Source organism: Aspergillus tanneri, assembly GCF_003426965.1.
Source record: "Aspergillus tanneri strain NIH1004 chromosome Unknown AapTan_2_pilon_pilon_pilon, whole genome shotgun sequence".
NCBI classification, from domain to species: Eukaryota; Fungi; Ascomycota; class Eurotiomycetes; order Eurotiales; family Aspergillaceae; genus Aspergillus; species Aspergillus tanneri.
Genome location: NW_022984629.1, coordinates 1,006,581 through 1,026,955, shown reverse-complemented (window position 1 = coordinate 1,026,955; position 20,375 = coordinate 1,006,581). Strand labels below are relative to the sequence as shown.

Here is a 20,375-nt window from a genome sequence, read left to right as displayed (position 1 = left end):
ATAGTATTCTATAAAATAATGGTTGAAGAGATCTCGGCACTATCACTACGGTTCAGGCAAATGGGGGGAAGAAGTACACTATATCAGCCACAAGCACATAACCTACTAAAAGGACCGTATTTGATAGTGTATATATTGCCTTGATCACTATCTCTTGAACGCACTCCCTTTCTATGAATAGGGGCAGGCCTTCAGGGGAAATCCCGCGCAGGGTGCCGAGGCGCTAGGCGCTCGGGTCCATATATTTCCATATCAATAGTGATTTATTATAACTATGTACAGAAATTGTGAGTTTCTTAAGTAACAGAGGTAGGTAGGAAGAGTAGAAGAACCTATAGAAGTGACAGTATTATCTAGCATACTTTACTACACTCCAGGGGGTGCGATGCTCATATATATACTGTACAGGTTTATACTAATAAGTAGCTATGTGTTTCTACTTCCAGATAGTTGACTTTATTCTCTTTGTCGAAGAGACCATGAAAAAGATGTGAAAAAAGGACACATCGGCCGTGGAATAACGTAACCGGCAAGCGAGCCGGACACCGCACCTGATCGGTGAAAAGAAAGCTGTTCAAAACACCCAAATAAATGCTTTTTTTATATGAAGCCAATTACTGACAAGATTAGGACATTGCCTCCGTGCATGACCCCGATTATGACAATTAGAACACTGCGGTGGCGCCTTTACGTGCCGTTCAACTGTAGATGGCCCTGGATATACCAGGATAGTATCTTGAGCTTCTTGGAACCCATTCCGATGCTGTATATACTCCTGGGCTTCTTCTGTAGATAGTCCATCTGCAGTAGCCATCTGTCGCTTGGATTACCTTTTTTTTCTTTGACTTTTGTTTCATTTCTCCCCCGTAGGTCCTTCATTTCTTTAGCAAGATGAGCTGTCTCATTTAGAGCCTTCGTGCCATTTAATAATCTTATTTAATCGCGCTTTAAAAGAAGATAAGGGGCTTTGTGTACGTGCTCTAAGCTGCTTTTTTTGCTGCATAAGATTATGAGGTGTTTTAGACACTGAATTGGTTGAACGACTGCTAGTGTTGTGGGGGTTTTTATGAATACTAAGCTGTTTAAGAGCTTTTTCTGAATTAAATGGTATTAAGCCAGGTGCAGAAAAGCCATTTTTAATATTCCTCTCTTTTAAAGCCTCAGTATGGGCTTTGGGATAGGCTTCGAAAAAATCAAGTTTGTCAATACGGTTCAAACCAAGCCGTGCCTTATTCTCAACCAGACAAGCGTACGAGCGTTTTAATGGCCCAAAGCAACCAACATTAAGTGGCTGAAAAAGAAGTGATAAGTGTGCTGGCATGCAGATTGGTATAATATCATTCTCACTGCAGATATGATCAAATTGAGGAGTTAAATGGCTTCCATTATCATCAAGAATTCGCAAGCGATATCGTCCAGTTGTACGGCCAGTTGTAGCAGGAATAAAAAGCTTTAAAGCCAGCGCAGTCCAATTTCATCAGTAGTTCATCCATTCTCACTAACTTCAATTCTCCAGTTATTTGGTAAGTTCTTACGGAGTATACCAACCCTCTATATGGACCTTTCCCTTGAATATAATGCAAGGTGGAAGTGCCCATACTGTAGAGTTGACACACTCAACAGAGGTAACCCATTCTCGATGTCCTGGCTGCACTAAAATTGGCTTTCCATGCACATTATCTCTGGTAACTACTTTAGCAGTAGCTACCATGCCCATTGCAAAACCAGTTTCATCAAAATTGTAGATATCTTCTTGTGCAATAATATGATGCATTATAATGTCTTGTACATGAACAAACCACTCGCTAATAAGCCTAGGATTCTCACATTTAGCGCGCTAGTGATTCTATCATCGAGAATATCTTGATTTAAGCTCATCACACCATTTGACAAAGTTGTATACCTATTTATCACCAACAGTCTGAACGGGTGTGGTACCACGTTTAGCAAGAATATTGGCGATTTCTGCACGTGAGATGGTCGGGAGGGGCTCCAAGTCGATTTAATGATAATATCCATTGTATAATCGATTTCTATTCATTATGATTCATTTTATAATTATTTGTGCGTAATTCATGGTGAAATGTAGTGCCTTTGAGTTGGTCATGCAATGTTGAGCATGGAATACTATGTACTCATGCAAATTCACGAATATTGCTGATTTCTCGATTTTTTAAAGCATATATTGCTCGTAGCTACCTGTCTTCCTGCTCAGCTAATATTTTTGAATTTTGACACGCTTTTGGAGGCATGGTAAGTGGTTGAATTGGTTACATGGTTTGTATGAAGCACAAGTGGAAGGTGTCCGTCCGACTCGCTTTCCGGTTAATAACTATGTTACGTCAGTGTACTTAACTATGTAATATTTTGGTCCAAATTTCGTTAGTTATAGCCTTGAACAGATTAGTAATTTCTCATATGTTTAAGCATATTCTATGTACATAAAGCGGGTGATCCTCCCGGAAGATCAATGTCCGTCTCGTGTACTGTATCCTAATAAGTACACATTTACAAAACACCACAAACGCACAGGATAAAAGACTCCAGGATATGGGCTCATGACCCAATTGGCCACAGGTCATCATCTCACAACCCCACGACCTTCACATAGCAGCCCACCTCCCAACAAAAACAAGGGGGTGAGGGGAAGGAAAAACTAAAAAAAAAAATAAAAACAAAAATAAAGGACGATCGAAATGCCAAAGCCATGTATAAAAAAAAAAAGTCACGTTCAACCAAATCAAGCTCTAAAAGATGCAGGAAGCTCTAATTGACTCGACTGGATCCAGATAGCTACTAGACACGCGGCTTATGATATCATCTGCCGGAACGGCTAAAAAAGCAGTGTAACCGGCTCACCGGTATTGGGATTTGCATTATAATTTGCTGCGTTCCTAATAGATCTGAAATAAGTAGCAATGTGGATGATCGTGCATCGGGTCCAGCGGAGCTGCCAGTTGCGGGAACATCCCTTCAGTCGGTGAGGGGGTTTCCCTCACACTTAACATACATAAGTACCTCCAGTAGTTATTAACGAATTATTTTTTTTTTTTTTTTACTGGGTAAAGCGGCCTATATGTAGGTAGGTTATATGTAGGTAGGTACCTAGAGACCCATGTCGTGCCAGGTGGGCGAGTATGTATGTGTTTTCATTACATGATTAGGGAGGGGGTTATCCATTGACCCTGGGGAATTGAATTCCGAGGTGAGGGGGTTGGATGGTACTTGGTAGGTGGTAGATGGTATGCATTGTAACTCTTCAGTGCAGGGAACTGCTAAATTGCGTGGCTTGAAGTAGGCTATCTGTTGGGGAAATGAAATGTTGTGTAGAATATTATAACTAACTTTGTAATTTCTTTATTATCATTTTGCAGGATAATGAAACCGGAGAAAGATATTATTATAGTGGACAGTAGGTAGTTTAATGTATCATATGCACAGAGACCTGGATCTAGGAATACTTGTGATCTTCACAGTAACTGAGGCCCGAAGAAACTTTAACTAGGCGACTTGATCTGCAGGGCCATTTTCGGTAAGTTGCAGTGAGCCCGTCTAGGTATTGGATCATACCAAAGTGAGGCTAGATAAATGATTGCTTAATCTTGGTGTGGAGGATAAGCAAAAACCTGCCCATTCGACCGTCCCAATGCATCGTTTGGGCTCTCTGGAGATAAATAGTTTAGCCATACACTACCTAGTTGAGAGAAATTATTACATTCCATACTCGCAGAAGATCTATGCGCACGCTGTATTAGTACATGATTGTAGAATGCCTTACTAGCATCTGACTACTCAACTTAGGTTCCCTTATTATTTATGAACAACTATTCTAGGTATATAGTGTAAATCTTTAAATTCCCTACCTACTTCGGTATTGGCTGGATATGGGAAATTACGTATTAATTACCTAATATTAAATACGCCATGCCTAGCTAGCTTTTCAGAATTTCTAGAGATATGTAAGTAATTGGCAGCTGAGCGAATAACTTGAACACGAGCCTCTCCCAGTGACGGAAAGACCTATCTAATTTGCAGTTGGACTTGGGCCAAATTGGTACTGTCATACTTCTGCCCCACTTGGTCGCAGATCATCTGTGCTTCCCCGTAATTTCAGACCTTATGGGTGATATAATAAAGAGACTACCATCTGCCTGGAATGTACAGTACAACGTCCAAAAGTTTGGCTTGTGAAACCTCTGGAAATTATTACCCTAGGTCTATGGTTTGCGACGACCTGCATAGCAGATGTACGGAACTGTGGGCCGGAGAGGGGGGTGATGTAATCGGTGTGTACACAGTAGTATCAAATACGTACACATATTAAGCCTTAGGAAACCATGACCATGATACCTGGCCAGCCAGGATTCAGGATATTTCCCAAGTGGGGGAGTCTGTGTGACGTTCAAAGTATGTACAGGAAAGCCGCAGGGTGTATGGAGGTACGCGCCATAATCACAATCTAAAATGTGATCTTACTTGCGTGGTGATTGAACCATTGGTATACGTTTTTTTGACTAGGAAGTCTAGATGTCCACTATCACTAGGGAACAATGTTATGCCAATATATAAGAAAAAATACTAACAAGAAAATATTGTGTTGGGCAGTGTACGCAAAAACAGTGGGAGCTAGAGCGATAAGCCATGAGTCTTGGTATCTGGAACGGTGGCCCCGTTAAGCTCATCTGAAATCCAGGTTTCTGGGATCCGTGGTAGAAATAGGATCGATTGACTGTGTCATTGCACCGATGACAGTTCATGGTCCATGTCAACTAGGGTTTTTATGGCCGGACCCGGGAAGATGGATTGGTAGGTGTCTAATGACAGACTAACAATATTTACGACCTCGGGACTGGGATGACTGGGGGAGTGTATTCCACATACCTCCAGCTGCCAGGAGCAAGTCGCATTGGCCAACCTTTAGTACACTTCTTGGAACAGTGGAGTTCCACCAATTGGGGCATTGCCATTGGACTGGAATGTGGATTAGTGTAGAATTGCAGCGCTAAGTGGGACCAGATCGGCGGCGGACTGAGCACCAGGCGAACGACTAGGGTATGCATGTTCTCTACTTTTGGTACATTGTACATATGCGACATATGGAGGATTCATGATGATACATCTTGAGCACCATGGCCCCATGGGGAGAGGAGAGGGCCTACATCTGCACAATCAGTCAAGAGCCGAGTCGACGATGAGTTCGTTTGCATGAATTTAGTAGCACAAAAACGATCTTGTCATATGTTCTGGCATCGCGATCTCCACGAAGTGATCGCCGTGTGACCTGAGCCCAACCTTTTCGTTGTATCTGCCATCTCCGCGTCTAAGCGTCGATCTGATCAGAACAGCAGGTATGTCAGAAACCACACCATCAACGGGAAAATGAACTCTAGAATCTAGCATCGATTGGCAGTCCTATGGAACGGGCTATCATACCCTCTAATCCATCTCAGGTTTTCAAATAGCACATTGACCTAACACTATTATTTTATATAGTTCTGGATAGTCAGTAGATCCATCAAATCAGTAAGACAGCGTGGTGACACTCGATCGTACAAGGCCTCCATTCCATTTAGGCCCTCCAGGTAAGCAATATTATCCATCATTGGCCAAAAAGCCTTTTAAACAAAAGAAAGGAAAAGAGTAAAAAGAATAATAAAACTGCTCGACATGTAATAGGATGTTTTACAAAAACGAAACGCCGCGAAGCGCCGACCAGGGTCTGTCCAGACCTGTGTCTGTGCCCATCTAGAAGGAAATTGGCGCGCCATTATGCCAAGGGGTATCATATTCCGATCCACCCAGATTATCTCTTCAAAATTATTTTTCAATCGTCCCAACCGTCAACGCTCAACTCCCGAGTATCGGGGAGAGGGTCTTCCAATTTTGACCCATAGATCGGACGGCCATCAGGTGTGAGCTGTCCGCGGAAATCGGGGTCATAGTCCGGGCTAGTCTCATCCAATGTGGCGACATACCGGTTGCGACCACCGCGTTTGCTATGGGTTTTGGTGTAGTGAGCATTAAGATTGTCGCTGCGAGAGAATGCCCGGTGACAACCAGGAACCCAGCAGACATGTGGCTTCTCCTTGGAATGGCTTTTCATGTGTCGCTTCAGGTGCTCTTGTCTTTTGAATCGTCCCTTGCAACCAGGCTCTTTGCACTTGAACTGAACTTGTTTGATGATAGATGGCAGATTTTCTAAAGTAAGACTTTGTTTGGACGACTGCTTTCTAGCAACCTTCCTGGACATCTGACGGTGAGGCCGTTGGAGTCCATCGTGGTATACCGGTGACTGCTGGAAATCATCAAGATAGTCACCGGCGCAACCTGAAAGACGGCTCATAGGAGTATCTGTACCAGAAGCAGTGCCCAAGGAGCATGACCGAATAGGTGTCGTTGGAGTGTGCGACTTCAAAGTGTTCATCGACGTCGAGTAGTCAGAGTATGAGGGGGGCGGGGTCACTGGTCCTACTTGGGACGGAGCGATGGTTTGTGGAATTGACTCCGCTGGCTGGGCCATCCAGGGTATCATGTTGTTCATAGACATCGACGTCGACACACGCTCCGGCTGGTGGAAGATGGACCGAGACAAACATGGATTGGTCGCGGATTCTGGTAGGTACGGCACAGTATGATGACGGTAGGTGTTCCGGGCCATTGACGGGTATTGATGCATAACAGGAGGGTATGGTAGTCCATGTGTTCCCGACTCATATGTTTTTGGCGCATCAGATGGGATCCAAAACTGCTCGACATTTTCGTCATACCCAGATATAAAGTCTGGCATAGGCATCCGTTCTTGTGCGTCCATGTTGCCATAAGGCAGCCCGACGGGCTCATTGGATGACATCCCAGGTAAGCGAAAGGTGTTCCGCATTGGCGTTGAGCCGGTATTACGATCAAAAGTTTGCCCCGGGTATGAACCACCCTCCTGCCAAACGGGCGAGGCTAATGAGCCTTGGCTATAGAGACTTGTGGGGGTGGGAGTCGGTGAATCCAAAGGCGAGAAGCTAGAGCTCATTGATGGGCATTCGTTGGAACCCAGAGAGGAGCAGTCAACTTCAACGGTAAGACGATCAGCAATGTTACCATGAGTTCTCATATCTTCGGTGTCCTCAGTGTCACGGTCTTTCCGAGGTGCTTCGACTTTTCCACCTGTCAGTACACTGTTCAGTACCCTTGAATCGAATAGTTTTAGGGATTAGGAGGCTATGTGTAGTGAATGAATGAAGGGTGCAGAATATGCGCTGAGGATTGTAACACAAGGAAATGATAGTTCAGCGAATGTTATCGAGTGGGATTAGGTACGTAATGAGAGACGGCAGCCCCAAGAAGGGAAAGAGAAAAGCGAAATGTAAGAGAGAGTAAGATGGTTGGACTACGAAGGGCTGTTGTGTATAGCACAATCAATGAAAAGAACGAAGGATAGTGGACATGGATGCGAATTAGAGGAAAGGGAAAGAGAGAAAGAAGGATGGAAGGTGAGGTTGGGGAATGGAGGAGGGCAGACGAGGTCAAATAAACAGAACTTCAAGGCCATATAAGTCGGAAGGGAAGGCAGGGTCGATCACACTTACAGCTAGAAGCCATTTCTAGTTCCCGCAAAGGAGAGTCAAGTCGAGAGACAAGAGTCAAAAAGAGAGAGGCGCGTCGCGTGCCCTTGGAGGTCCAAGCAAGGCCAGGAATGTAGACTATAGAGTTCCTAGAGTAACGGAGGGCGAATCGCTGGTAGGATTTCCTATATTCGTGTGGCCGGGGTTGAGAAAGCCGTTTCCTAGGAGGCGCGAATGTCTCTGGATAAAAGACAAGGACGAGGTGCTTAGAGAGTGGCGGAAAGTCAAGATCAACGAGAGGGCGGATGGGAGGAGTCGATAATCCGCCCTTAGACGCGGTCGACTTGGTCCTTGTGGACGGAAAGAGGATGTGGATAGAAGATGGGGATGGTCTCAGTTGTAATCAGATAGGGATGTAGTGGTAGGATAGAAAGGACCAGCAAGGGGATGGACAATGGGGAATCGAGGAGATGCAAGTGCTAAAGATGTCTTAGGGATTGCTTGACACCCAAGATAAACTATAATTTTGTTTTTGGATAGGGTTGTAGAAGTAGCAATCAGGCGGTTGGTCTCGAAGCCTAAGTAAGAGAGCGAGGATTATGATTGTCTCAGTGACTACCCAGAAAGAATAGGCGCTGTGATTTTATTCTCGTTCTTTCTCTCCATGACTGGATGTGGAGGGAGGGGAGGAAGGAGGTTTAAAATCATGATTGTGCTATTATAGGCTTACTCTTTTGGGTGGATGATTGGAGGTCAAGCAAGCAGGGTAGGGAAAAAAAAAGAGCTTGTTCCTACAGAATGGAGGGGGGATTAAAAAAAAAAAATAATAATTAAAATTATTAAAATAATTAAAATACCTAAAATTAAAAGGACTGAAAAAGAAAAAGAAAAAGAAAAAAAGAAAATACGGAAAAGAAAATAAAATCCCCTTCCTGTCGAATAAACCTCATCGGCCGACCTATCCCCCTCACATTGTGTCCGTGCCTTATTTTCATTTTTATTTATTTTATCATTATTTGCTTCACACATTAAACTGGCTTCTTGTATGATGATGGTTTTATTTAATTCCATATTATTTCTTCATGTATTCCCTGGAGTTGGTGTGCCATAATATGACTCTCACGTAGCAGAGGGTGGCTCACAGAGAAACAGAAATACTTCATACTTGGGTACTTAGGTGGATAAAATTAACCAATCCGATTAGCTTCCCCTCCATCGACACGATCAGTTCGTCAACCAGAAAAAGAAACGAGTGGCTGCATGAAGTGGATGGGGTGGGAAGAAAGAAAACGACGTGGAATGTTCTTAACGTCAGAGGTCAAGATACCACCGGGCCTGGGTCTCGCCTCCCCACTAGGCACTAGGTAGGAAGTAGGTAGGTAGGCCTACCTAGGGGTAAACAATACCCAGTAATAAAACTAAACCTTAACAGCCCATGGGAAGGATCGTCATCGTTGACCTTCCAGATTCCTGGGGCCTTTCCCCGGTATCAGAGTACCTATGGCCACCACCAACCAACTGCTGGTCGGGACTTAGGCTATCGAAAGTAAAACAGCCGGCAAATACCATTTGATGTTATCAGAAATCGTTTCCCACTACTGCGTTACGTACGTATGATTGTCTGTCCCTACGATTGCCGAATCGCAGGAACAGGACCCTGAATGATCGGCACAATTGGGGGGTCTCCTCCATGTGGAGAAGGAGTTTTTTGGGATCCTTCTGCAAATAACTATATGAACAGATAAGAAGGGGGTAAGGGAAAATTATTATGACTATTGTCCTAATAAAAGCCTAGTATGAAGTACATAGGCAAAGGGGAAAGTAAAAGAGATTATTTTCCAATTTCGAATCTTAATCTGGTACTACCATAGCAAATCCTAGTAGGCCGCCAATTTCGTGGAAATAAACCGGTAGCAGGGACTTGCTTCTTACCACCATCCTTCCTCCGTCCATGATCTTCATTCAAGCCTTGGTTCCCTCGATGGCATGCTTGGCAGTGGGTGCAGTGATCAGGTACTGTGCACCCAGCTCTGACGCCACGAAAGTCCCTGGTCAAGAGGGGACTGCCTTCCAGCCCCAATGCCATCACCTAGGCCTCTGCCAAGATGCCTATGACTAGACAAACCATGCAGTATAAAATTGCGAATATGGTATGTGCTATGAGTAATTAAAAGGGTATTCGGGAGACTGATCTTATCCAAGCAGAACTAAACCCAGCAGGCGGATGATAAAGAAAACATAAAAATTAACCATGGTAATAGGAGTAGTAGAAATAATAATAATAATAGTAGTAGTAGTAATAACAATAGTCACAAGACAGTGATAGCCTATTATCCCATTCAAAAACAGACAATCAATACATACCCACTAGTTTAACCACTGTTGTCCTAAGGATCGATCGGGAGGCGCCAGCGTGGGGAGATTTCTATCTTTCCATGGATCAGTTCCAATAGATCATCGATTTGGCCACCCATTGATCAATATTCTGTACGAACTACGAAGATGTATGCCGGTAGTCGAAGTAGGTAGTCAATCAGGCCCTTCAATGACCAGAGAGGATCGTGTTTGGACTGTACGAGCCTGGCTCTGGCTGCAGGGCAATAAGTTCTTGACACAGGCAGAACTCCGAATCTGGATTCCATGAAGAACGTCCGTTGTTGCTACTACCGTTATTGTTATCCTCCGGCTATCGACAATCTGAAGCAATTCAACTAGATCGTGGGAGTAATCGGTCGTTACACATGGCCCTCCTTTCGTTCCATGGCTCTCTACCTTTTGCCGCTCGTTCCTCCTCCCTTTATCCTCCTCCCTCTCAGTCTCTCTTTTTATTTTATTTATTTAATTTAATTGTATTTTATTCTATATATATATGTCCTTGAACCTTTTCTTTCCCCATAAGGTGAAACAGAAAAAGATACACAAGGACAAATAACAGCCTTCCCAAAATTGCCTCGGCCTCAGAACAATAATGGCCACCTCCCAAGTCAAACTCAGAATATACACCGAGTACATACATACAGTGGAGTGGTTGGATTGCACATACATCCGGGCCCACCTAAAACCAAAAGAATCAGGTACACGGAAGGCCCAGCTTAGCTTCTTTCTCTCTAGTACCTAGATAACGTTCATGGTGTGGATTATGTGCTAAATGCGGAAGCTTCTCCATTCCCCCCATTTCTGGATCGACTACATATGTTTTAGGTATGCGGTGGAGGTTGTTTGGGCTGGCGATCACTGATCAGACGCAAATCATCCGCCAAGGCTTACTACTTAGGATGTATGTCGTCTAACAATGGATCGACGAGTCGCTGGTCGGGACGCTGCTTAGTTTCTGCAGGTTTGAAATTCGCTCTCCATTGTCGGCCACCCGTCGCACCTATAGCAAGCCTTTCGGATTTCCAACTTTGTCAGATACCAGCAGCCACTCGGCCCCTTCATCCAGGAACGCTCCGACTAGGCCTAGCCCACCGTCTTTGCTCTTGCTGGAATGTGGAGCACCTTTGCTCTTCTCGATATGATAGGATCCCACACTGTGGGCACGTACACCATCCCGAACGTCGTCGTCGACAATCCCGTCGTTATTGGAAGTATGGCCGTGAGTTCATCCTCCGCCGTTTCGAGCTCCATTCGGCCGTCAGTGGCCAATTTTCCCTCTAATAGCCCATTCTCAACGGTCGCTGGATCTGCGAGCAGGTGGACTGCGCACCGTCATTTCTCTGGCTATTTGGCCACCTCTCCACACCTCCATGGGTGAGTGTGGTCCAAGTCTCTGATCTGTCACGCGTCAGTCGGTGCTTCAATCCCCGGTATGAGGGGCCACTCATTCGTCATGCGAGAATGAGGCCTTAAGATTCGACAAGTCAACTGATTGGAGGAGTTACCAAATTTCTAAAGCCCCGCAGATTGAAATGGTATCAACTCAACTCACCAAGACATTGTTCGAGCTACCGCTAAGCTCAGCGGCAACCCCTTTATTTGCCTGTATCTTCTGAGCATCATGGACATTCCATCACGGACATTGTTCCCACTGGCCCCTCATCCTACTAAAAAACCACCCCACTTTCTGTAGTGTATCCATCAACCTTCTCTCAGGAACAGAAGTATTTGTCTAAAGTGTTACTGTGACAGGAAGCTTCTCTTAATTACCACGGTCGGATCTCATTCATGTTGCGTCTCTAACTGATCGTCACCGCTATGTCACGTTCAGATTCAAGATCTTCGCTACTCGAGGAATCGAAAATGCATGGAACAACCAGAGCGTCTTAGTGCATGTAGAATTAAGAGCAGATAAGAATAATGCGGTGTGTTCGCGCTCTAGATCCTTTTCGTTTTTGCTTTCTTAAGATTCCGAAAATCCTCATTCTACGGGGTTTGGATTACCCGGACTGATTACGGCGTGGATCAAAGCGAAACATTTCTGACTTTACTCCGTACTATTGAGGAATTGTGAGCTCTCGTTCGGATATCAAGATACGTACGGATACTAGTGGCCCCGATGACGGGTCGCGATGGACTTAGAAGCCAACAAAGTTTGTGGGTGTGGCACTAATGGACGGCAGGTGTTTGGCGATTTTGACAGCTCCCCTATCCAAAGTTCGGAGTTTCCACTAAGGTTTCACTACCTGGTCCATACTTAGAAGCTGTGTATTAACAATGTACAACTCACCCACAGTGTCATCTTGCTCCCTAAGCGTACAACAACCGAGAGACCATGGGTTACCCCCTCCCTCAGTGGTCTTTATCGGTGTCAATCTGGCTGCCTTCTAGGCCTGGGATCCGATTTCCGTCAACAACAGACACATCTGTTGGATAGATTACTAGCCATATACCATGTCGGTATGCAATATTTATTTAATTCTACCTATCCACTGTTCCATACGCAGAACCGCGTCAGTGCTTTGCCACAGCAAATGGCTTAGAATTCTAAGCCACACCCCTGCGAAGCCACTTGTGATTTATCATCCCCGAGAGCTTTCCAGAAAATACCTCCATCTTTACCTCTATAGCCTCAACAGTTCCCTTTGACAGATGTGATTCATTACGTTCATCGGCGACCAAATCCGTCGGGGTTCATCAACATAGTTCCCACATAACCCAATCTTGCACTAGCTCAACTACTGTTGGCATGCAGTAGTAGCAGTCATCTGGATTAGTATACTCTCCCCCCCCCGGGTTCCTTCCCCTGCACAATGCGAGTCATGACCATATTTTCAACACGAGGTTTCGTGTTCGTTGTGTATCGGACTGGCTGTTCTTTTTGCTAGATGGATCTCCTTGATTGCCTGGCCTAACCAAACCCCGGATTTTCAATTAAACTCAATCTGGTCCCCTTGATGATTTCGGGGGAAAGTTTCAATAGCAGTGATAAACCATTTAAGGGAAAATGGAACGCTATTACTAGTGTCTTTCCGTCTTTCTCCCTGTCCCTTTTGTTGCCTAGGAATAAAGCGCACTGACAGCGTGCAAGGACCACTACCTCTCCTATGCAGCTGAGCTTACTCCCATACCAAGTTCAAAGCTCCCAATATATCGACTGTTGAAGCTTAAAAAAGAAAAAATAGGGCGGTTTGATGCCCGGTTTCTTTGGGTACGCACCCAAAAGCCAATAGAGCTTCTTCATCCCTCTGTCTACTAGTACGCTGTATCTCAAATTCAAACCCCTGCAGCACGGGCTTGTATCCGGCAAGGAGTAAACCGGGAATTTGGAGCAGCCCCAGATCCTCCCTAGCGTCTCTGTGGTGAAGTAATCTTCTGCACTCCACCAAAGACGATGCCAAGCCCGTTGTCTCGAATCTCCTCATTTGCTTGTTTTGGAGCCTTATATGGATCAATATATTAGTTCTAGGGGAATTGACCTGCCTATATCTCCGGCGCCTTATTGGGATGATTCAAGGTTTTCTGGAATTTCTTGAAGAAACTAGGATGATTATTATCGGCTGCGCTATTGGCTCCTATCAATTTGGCAGGAAATGATCCCCATACGCCCGAGATCCGACTTCGATCGGAAATGGCCATCTTCTAGTGAATATTGATGCTCTTACCATGTGCAGCAACGGCTTTAGGAGGATGAAAATGACCCCTTATCTCCCTGTTTTTCATTTTTTTTAGGTTGTTGATTTGGCTTTCCCCTCGTTTTAAAGTTGTACGGATGAACAGCAAGGATCTTGATACCAGGTACTAAAGATATGCACTCTATATTTGTACCAACGTCTATGACAAATTATGGTAACTTTCGAAAAAGAAATTAAAGGCCAATGAAAAAGAAAAGGCCTCAGCTCGATAACCCGGCTCCTCTAAAACATCGTTTAAAACAATGGCTCTCGTTTCCCCACAGAAGGATACCTTAATGAAAACACTACCGTCTCTTCGAGGGCCTCCATTTGTACGATATAACTACGGGCCTAAAAAGAGAGATCCTCAACCTGCTGCTTATCATACATGATTTGGTGGCATTCTTAGAATAGCAATCTGATAGTATCGTGGACTAAATTGTGGGTATCTACGTGATCGACTTGGGCTACTGGTCTGTATCCAGTTCCCTCTTACTGACTGACCTTATTGGCAATTGGACTCTTACACTTTTGGCCTACGGGAATTAAGAATACATGAGACGAGAGCCTTCTACGCTAAGACCGTTTCTTATTCTCAAAACTAGACAGTAGACACGCGCCAAAGAATCTATATGCTTGTCAGTAATCGAAAAGAAAGATATTAAGACAAACTTCGCTTGTTTTGTAGGTTCGTCGGCGTAATAAATCTGGGAAGGCTTGCCAGGCTGAATAACGGTTTAGGTATTTCATTTTTCAATCTCCGTGTTCTCGTTCTTTCGAGTCTGTTGTACGAGGGATAACGCAGTCGTTTCAGCAGGTGATCTTGAATCAGGGTCTACAACTAGTCACATACTGGGGGCTAGCTCTTGTCTCACCTGCAAGTACCACCCTCCCATGCTTCGCCCTACTACCCTCTTATGCAGGGCACGGCCCATAGTTAACTTCTTTAGGGGCCATGGGGTAGTGGCTGGAAGGAGCAAATCCGAGGTAGGCAGTCCAACCTCTTATTCGAACCCCCTTGCTTCCTCGCTTTCCCCAGTGACCAATTAATAGAACCAAAAGTGGTTCGTGATATCCACTCGCCACTGTATTATCAGTCAATCAATAACGTCGATTTGAGTTGCATTGCATTTGCATTGCATTGGTGTTCTGTCTCATTCCCGACCATGGCAAATAGCGATAATTCTTCCCCGTCGATTCTTCAACCATACTTACTCGTGCACTTACCACTGCCGCATATCCTTCCCTTTTAGTCTACCGTAAGTTTCTGGAGAATTAATAGGGCAGTTGAAGGTAGGTGTCCGCTCGACTTGTCCTTGCGCAACCGCTTGTATAGTGGCATTCCGCATGATGTCATTTTATTGATCCTTAGGGAATTGTATCCCATAATTCCAGATAGGTCTGTCTGTATTGCCAGCGAGCCTGCACGTCAGCCGGCCAGTTGTCCACGCTCAGTAAACTGGGTCACTGACCGCGGAGTGCTGCCTGGATTTAGCAAGCCATCTTGTTCAACCACCCCGATAACGGTGCTACAGCATCTCCCAAACCAGAAGGCCCATCCATTTATCCATCCACGATCACCTCGAACGCTCGGGCGGTAAGCAAAGCAAAGGTCCAAATAAAGTAGTATTGGCGATTCAAAATACTACAACAGCAGCCTAGGCCAAGCCAGCACTCACCAGCCAGTCACTGGCCGGCCGTAGTATTCTCTGTAATAACAGGAATCATACACCCCTAACCAACAACACACTGACCCTCTCCCCTCTTCCCACCATTCACACCATTATCCCAGCTAAAGTTCCATAGTGGTTCGCACTGGAATGCACATCTACATGAGCTCAGGCCAACCAACCAGCTTATGGGTTGGCCCCCTCCTGTTCCAAAAATGTGCCCATGCATACGTTGGTACCCCATCCATGATTCGCCTCGCCGAAGCATACGTATATGCAAGCTGGTATACCCGTGCCCAATCATTCTGGCAGTAATTTTTTAAGTGACCCTGTTTCTGCTACCTAGGTAGTATAACTGATTGGTCAGGAAATGGAGGTTTAAAAAAAGGTAAAAGAAAAAACAAAAGCATATTCGCGTTGGACGGAAAATGACACTTTGACCTCTTCTACATTATCCGGATATCCATACTTGTGCATATACATACATGCCTAGTTTGATTACGCTGCACGTACCTATGTATGCACTGGAGATCATGTAGATCATGATAGGATCCGGTGGGTTCGCTTTTTCTTTCTCTTCTTTTCCTTTCCGGGAGAGAGAAAGGGGTGGGGGGAATATCATAATTTCTTCTTAGTATTTTGAAGGCAATTGTAATATCATGGTCGTAGCGCTGAACATAGATTCACGAGATTAAACTGGATTATAGATATTTCCCATACATAACATATTAACCCAAATAGAGTATCTATATTTTAACACGGATATCGTACAGTAGCGTTGCCAGCTTTCCATCTTTTGTCCAGTGTAAATGAATCTATCTTTGTAGACAACGAACACCGATATTCAAAAACAGTACTGTACATAGAAACAGCCACTACTAATGCACGGCATGTAAAGAGAGCCACCACGAACCTCTATATATTGACAAGAATAAATAATAAAAGATATAAAGACTTTGGTTATAGGTGACTTCAGTTTTCATATCCGGTGTTAATTCCAGCTGGGAAAGATATATGCTGGATTCTCAATAATGGCCTGGAAAATTATATATTACTACGCAAATTGCCGTTCTATTCTCTCTCCAGTTGAGGGAGTGGTAATATCTTGTGGATCTTGTAAATTAGACTGGGGTAGCCTCAACGGACCTATGTAAGTTTGGTGCAGAGATATAATTGGAGTATGTCTACGTTGCAAATAAATTAAGAACCACAACAAGGTGTAGCAAAGAAATAAGAATCGGCAAGACTCATTTCATGGACATGGTAGCATAATATTGATACTGCAATTATTACTATTGCTTTCGCTCTTATTCCTCCAAATTCTACCACGGAGGTCCTAACCCAAACCACAATACAATTAAAATAGAAAGAATTCATATTGAACAGCATCTAGCAACATAAAGCACACCAAGGGAACACCTGTACAGAATGGTATCAAGTCGATTCCTTGCTCCCCTAACATCAAACCGTCCCTGTCCCAATAGTTACAATTGCAAAGCGAAACCAGAAGAAAAAACGGCACTAATTTAAACCAATGTCAAGCAACGCCAGCCGGTTTTATCTCGCCAGTTCCATATACAGTCTCCAAATAAAGTAAACAGTAATTCTCAGAGGGTAGTTTCTGCTTGGATGGTCGAAGTAAATAGACCTGCTGTCCGGTTCTCATTCAATACGAAACCCCTAGAAAATACATATAGAAATAAATAAAAGGCGTAATACGAAATGAGGTATCACAGGCAACCTATTTTCCCATTCCGTTCTGCATCATGTTTTGCTGTTGCTGTTGCTGCTGCTGTTGCATCACTTGAGCTTGTACGGCAGCAACCTGTGAGGCCCGTTGTTGCTGAGCAGCACTACGCTCTTGCCGAATAAGTTCATGAACCCAGGCTTTCGCATTTCGTTCAAGCCCAGCATTATATTGCTGCGCAAGCTGCGGGGGATACTGGGTAGGTGGGCCATAGTCCGCCATCAAACGAGTAGTCATTTCCTGCCTTAAACGCAACAAGCGCTGTTGATAAAGTTGGGTGTATCGCTGGGCCATCGCGCCCGGCGCCATATTAACCCCCTGCATGTTTTGTGGAAGATGGCCACCATTGGCTTGAGCAGCTGCCATCAACATCTGTTGCTGTTGGGCGTTCATTTGAGGGGCCCCCTGGTGCATCTGACCCTGTTGGCCCTGTTGTCCCTGTTGGCCCTGTGGCTGTTGTTGACCCTGAGGTTGTTGCTGTTGCTGATGTGACTGCTGCTGCTGCTGCTGTTGCTGCTGCTGTGCCATCTGTAGTTGAGCAAGTTGAGCTCGCATCAGCTGAGACTGATATGCCTGAGGATTTTGAATCTTTTGCTGTTGGGGCTGGTGGTTTTGCTGCTGAGCCTGCAGCATTTGTTGTTGATGAGACTGGATGTTCTGTTGTGCATGTACGTTGGCCTGCAATTGAGCAAATTGTTGTGGCGTGAGCTGCCCATGCCCAAGATGTCCTTGCTGTGCAAGTAGTTGTTGTCGTTGTTGCATCAGCATCTGCTGCTGGTGAGGCGTAAGGCCCATGCCACCGCTCATTTGCGGAGTTCCTGCCACGGCCTGATTCATCACGGGAGTAGCGGCCATTGTCGACCGGTTCGGGCTTGCATGACTCATGCGCTGCGTGGGAGTAACGTTTCGCATAATAGGAGTGGCATGTGACAGAGCTGGCGTTCCCTGTGCCATTTGGGGTGTTCCGTGCCGACTTTGCCCCTGTTGACTCCTTGACGGCGCCATTGGATGGCTCATAACATTGGGATGGGCATGTTGCAATGCGGATGGAGGCCTTGGAGGGCTCCCAGCGCCCTGCATGGAGGATGTCATGCTCATCGGGACACCCGCCTGCGTTCCAATAGTACTGCCAACCAGAGGTGATGACGTATTGTGAGGCGTTTGATTACGAACAACTGGTGACGACTGTGGACCCTGGCTGACTCCATTAGCTTGAGCCATAACATGTCGATTCTGCTGTTGTGCTGCCAGCTGTGCCTGAGCTTGTTGTTGTGCTGCAAGATGTTGCCTTCGGGCTTCTTCCTTGGCATGCTCCTCGGCTTGGCGTTGCTCCAGAGCACGGCGCCTTTCTCTTTCTTGTTCCTGTTGCTGCCTCTTGGCCATTTCTTGCTTAAGTTTAATTTCATGTTCGCGTTTGGCCTTCTCCTCGTGTTGCATCCGAATGTTCTCGAGTGTCTTAAAGCGCGAAAATCGTGGCTCGAAAGGCGCACCACCTCCAGTATCATCCACAACTGCAGATTTAGGACCTCCCGTACCACCAGAAGTAGCCGGCTCCAATCGCTCATCCATGATAAGCATGAATCGTTCTTCCTCGGCTGCCAAGGCCTCGTCAGCAGCAAGCTCCGCCACCGTTCGTTTCCTCCTCTTCGGCGAAGGCGGCGGGTTGTTATTTAGAGGACTCTCCATATATTTAAGCAAATCTTGTACAGCATCGAAGCTTTCAACGGGCTCCAAAAATAGAGGTGGTGCCAATGCTCTCGTCAGCTTGGCTTCGCATTCAAGGAGATCCTGCGGCTCAACCAGCATTTTTTGTCTCTTTGCAACATGGCCGCGCTCAGGCTGATGTGATGTCCCTCCGGGAGACGGCGGGGCCATAGAAGTAGATCCTTGAACACGAGAAGCTGGGTTCGGTGTTGATGGTTTTGGTGCCTTTGGATCAGGCGTAGTCGCAAGCAGTGTCAGCTCCGCCTGTAGTGAGCGAGGAGTTGGATGGAGGACAGTTGTGAAGACTCGAGGTTTAGGAGGCTGTTTTTGTTGAGTAGAGCTAGACTCATTTTCTTCGGTCTGATTCCGGGAGTCGTCGAATTGCTCTCCGTTGGTCTTCACATCCGACTGACTTCCCACTGTGGCCTCCTTGGAGACCGGCTTTTCAGTCGTCAATTGGTTCTGTTTTGGATATGGCACATAGGCTGAAGGAGTGACATGCTCGTTGTAATTATGAATCGAGAAAGGGGTGTTGTTTTCATTCGACGATGGAGTGGTCGATTTCCTGGTCTGTGCCGACACTGACTTGTGGTCGACCACACGAACGATAAGACAGCCTAAACATGGAAACAAAACATTACTAAATGCCACAAATCCCATGGCTTCGAGCTAGCAGGAATATTTACCGTCGTAAAATCGCACATTGGCCCGCAGCAGCTCTTCCATCATATCATGGGGGACAGTGCCAGCACGAATATGTTCGATGATCACTTTCATCTCAGAATTGTATGGGAAGCTTCCATCTTGTTGTTCAAACCGGAAATGAGTCGGATGGAGATGTACGATTAGGGACGGAGGTGACTTTGCAAACTTCTTGAGGATATGGGATGTCGTTTGTACTAGCAAATAAATTTTCCGTTAGAAAATAGGAAATTCGGACGGGAAGGCTTTAGAGCTCACCAAATGGCTCAGGAGAGGATGCGACGGCACAGCGATCATTCTCCGTCGACAAATTCCTGGCCAATGACCTTTGCAATCGAGCAGATTGTTCGCCAGGCTTTTGCGCATCCTTCTTGGATCGGTTCAAGGGACCCTTATTCGGGGCGCCACTCGCATCAGCTGCGCCGCTCGTGACTGGACCACCGGTAGAGCCTGTCAATGTGGATTGGCTTTGGCCCGGAAGGCGTTTAGATGTGGACTGTGGAGAGGTCAAGGACTGTTGAGACTTAACCCCATTGACCCCGGGTTGAACGAAAGGCGGGGGCGGCAGCTTCATCTTGGGGGGATGAGACGTGGGCTTAGAGATCGCAGTTGCCATGTTATCGTCAGCACCGCGCATGCGACACGACTACGGCCAACGGCCTAGAGGCGCGATTCCTCGGGATAGAAATCCGATAATGACAGGAGGAAGCCGTGTTCCGGAAATCGACGATGATATAACCGGAGCGCGAGACATGTGGGGAGCGGAGGGCGGAGCAGCGCAGCAACGAGGAGGCCGGAGTCAGTGCGGAAACTTGCACGAAGTCCGGAGCCGTTACAGACAAAAGAAGCCGGTGTCCATCGAAGGGACGCCTGCGAGGAAAGCAGGGGAGATTCGGCGAGGTTGATCGATCGGTTGACGGAGGTGGCTCTTCAAAGGGAGTTTGTCGAC

At 45.8% G+C, this 20,375-nt stretch overlaps 2 protein-coding genes across 2 annotated transcripts; both read right to left on the bottom strand.

The window, feature by feature from the left end:
- Window positions 1-5,824: 5,824 nt before the first annotated feature.
- On the bottom strand, window positions 5,825-7,021 carry brlA (C2H2 type transcription factor BrlA; the record flags this gene model as incomplete). The annotated part of the gene is made up of 1 exon (XM_033565022.1): window positions 5,825-7,021. One exon carries the CDS (start codon window positions 7,019-7,021, stop codon window positions 5,825-5,827), a length of 1,197 nt encoding a protein of 398 aa, XP_033430779.1.
- A 9,993-nt stretch (window positions 7,022-17,014) lies between these two features.
- On the bottom strand, window positions 17,015-20,042 carry SPT20 (uncharacterized protein; the record flags this gene model as incomplete). The annotated part of the gene is made up of 3 exons (XM_033565021.1): window positions 17,015-19,341; window positions 19,411-19,623; window positions 19,685-20,042. 3 exons carry the CDS (start codon window positions 20,040-20,042, stop codon window positions 17,015-17,017), a joined length of 2,898 nt encoding a protein of 965 aa, XP_033430778.1.
- Between the last annotated feature and the right edge of the window lie 333 nt (window positions 20,043-20,375).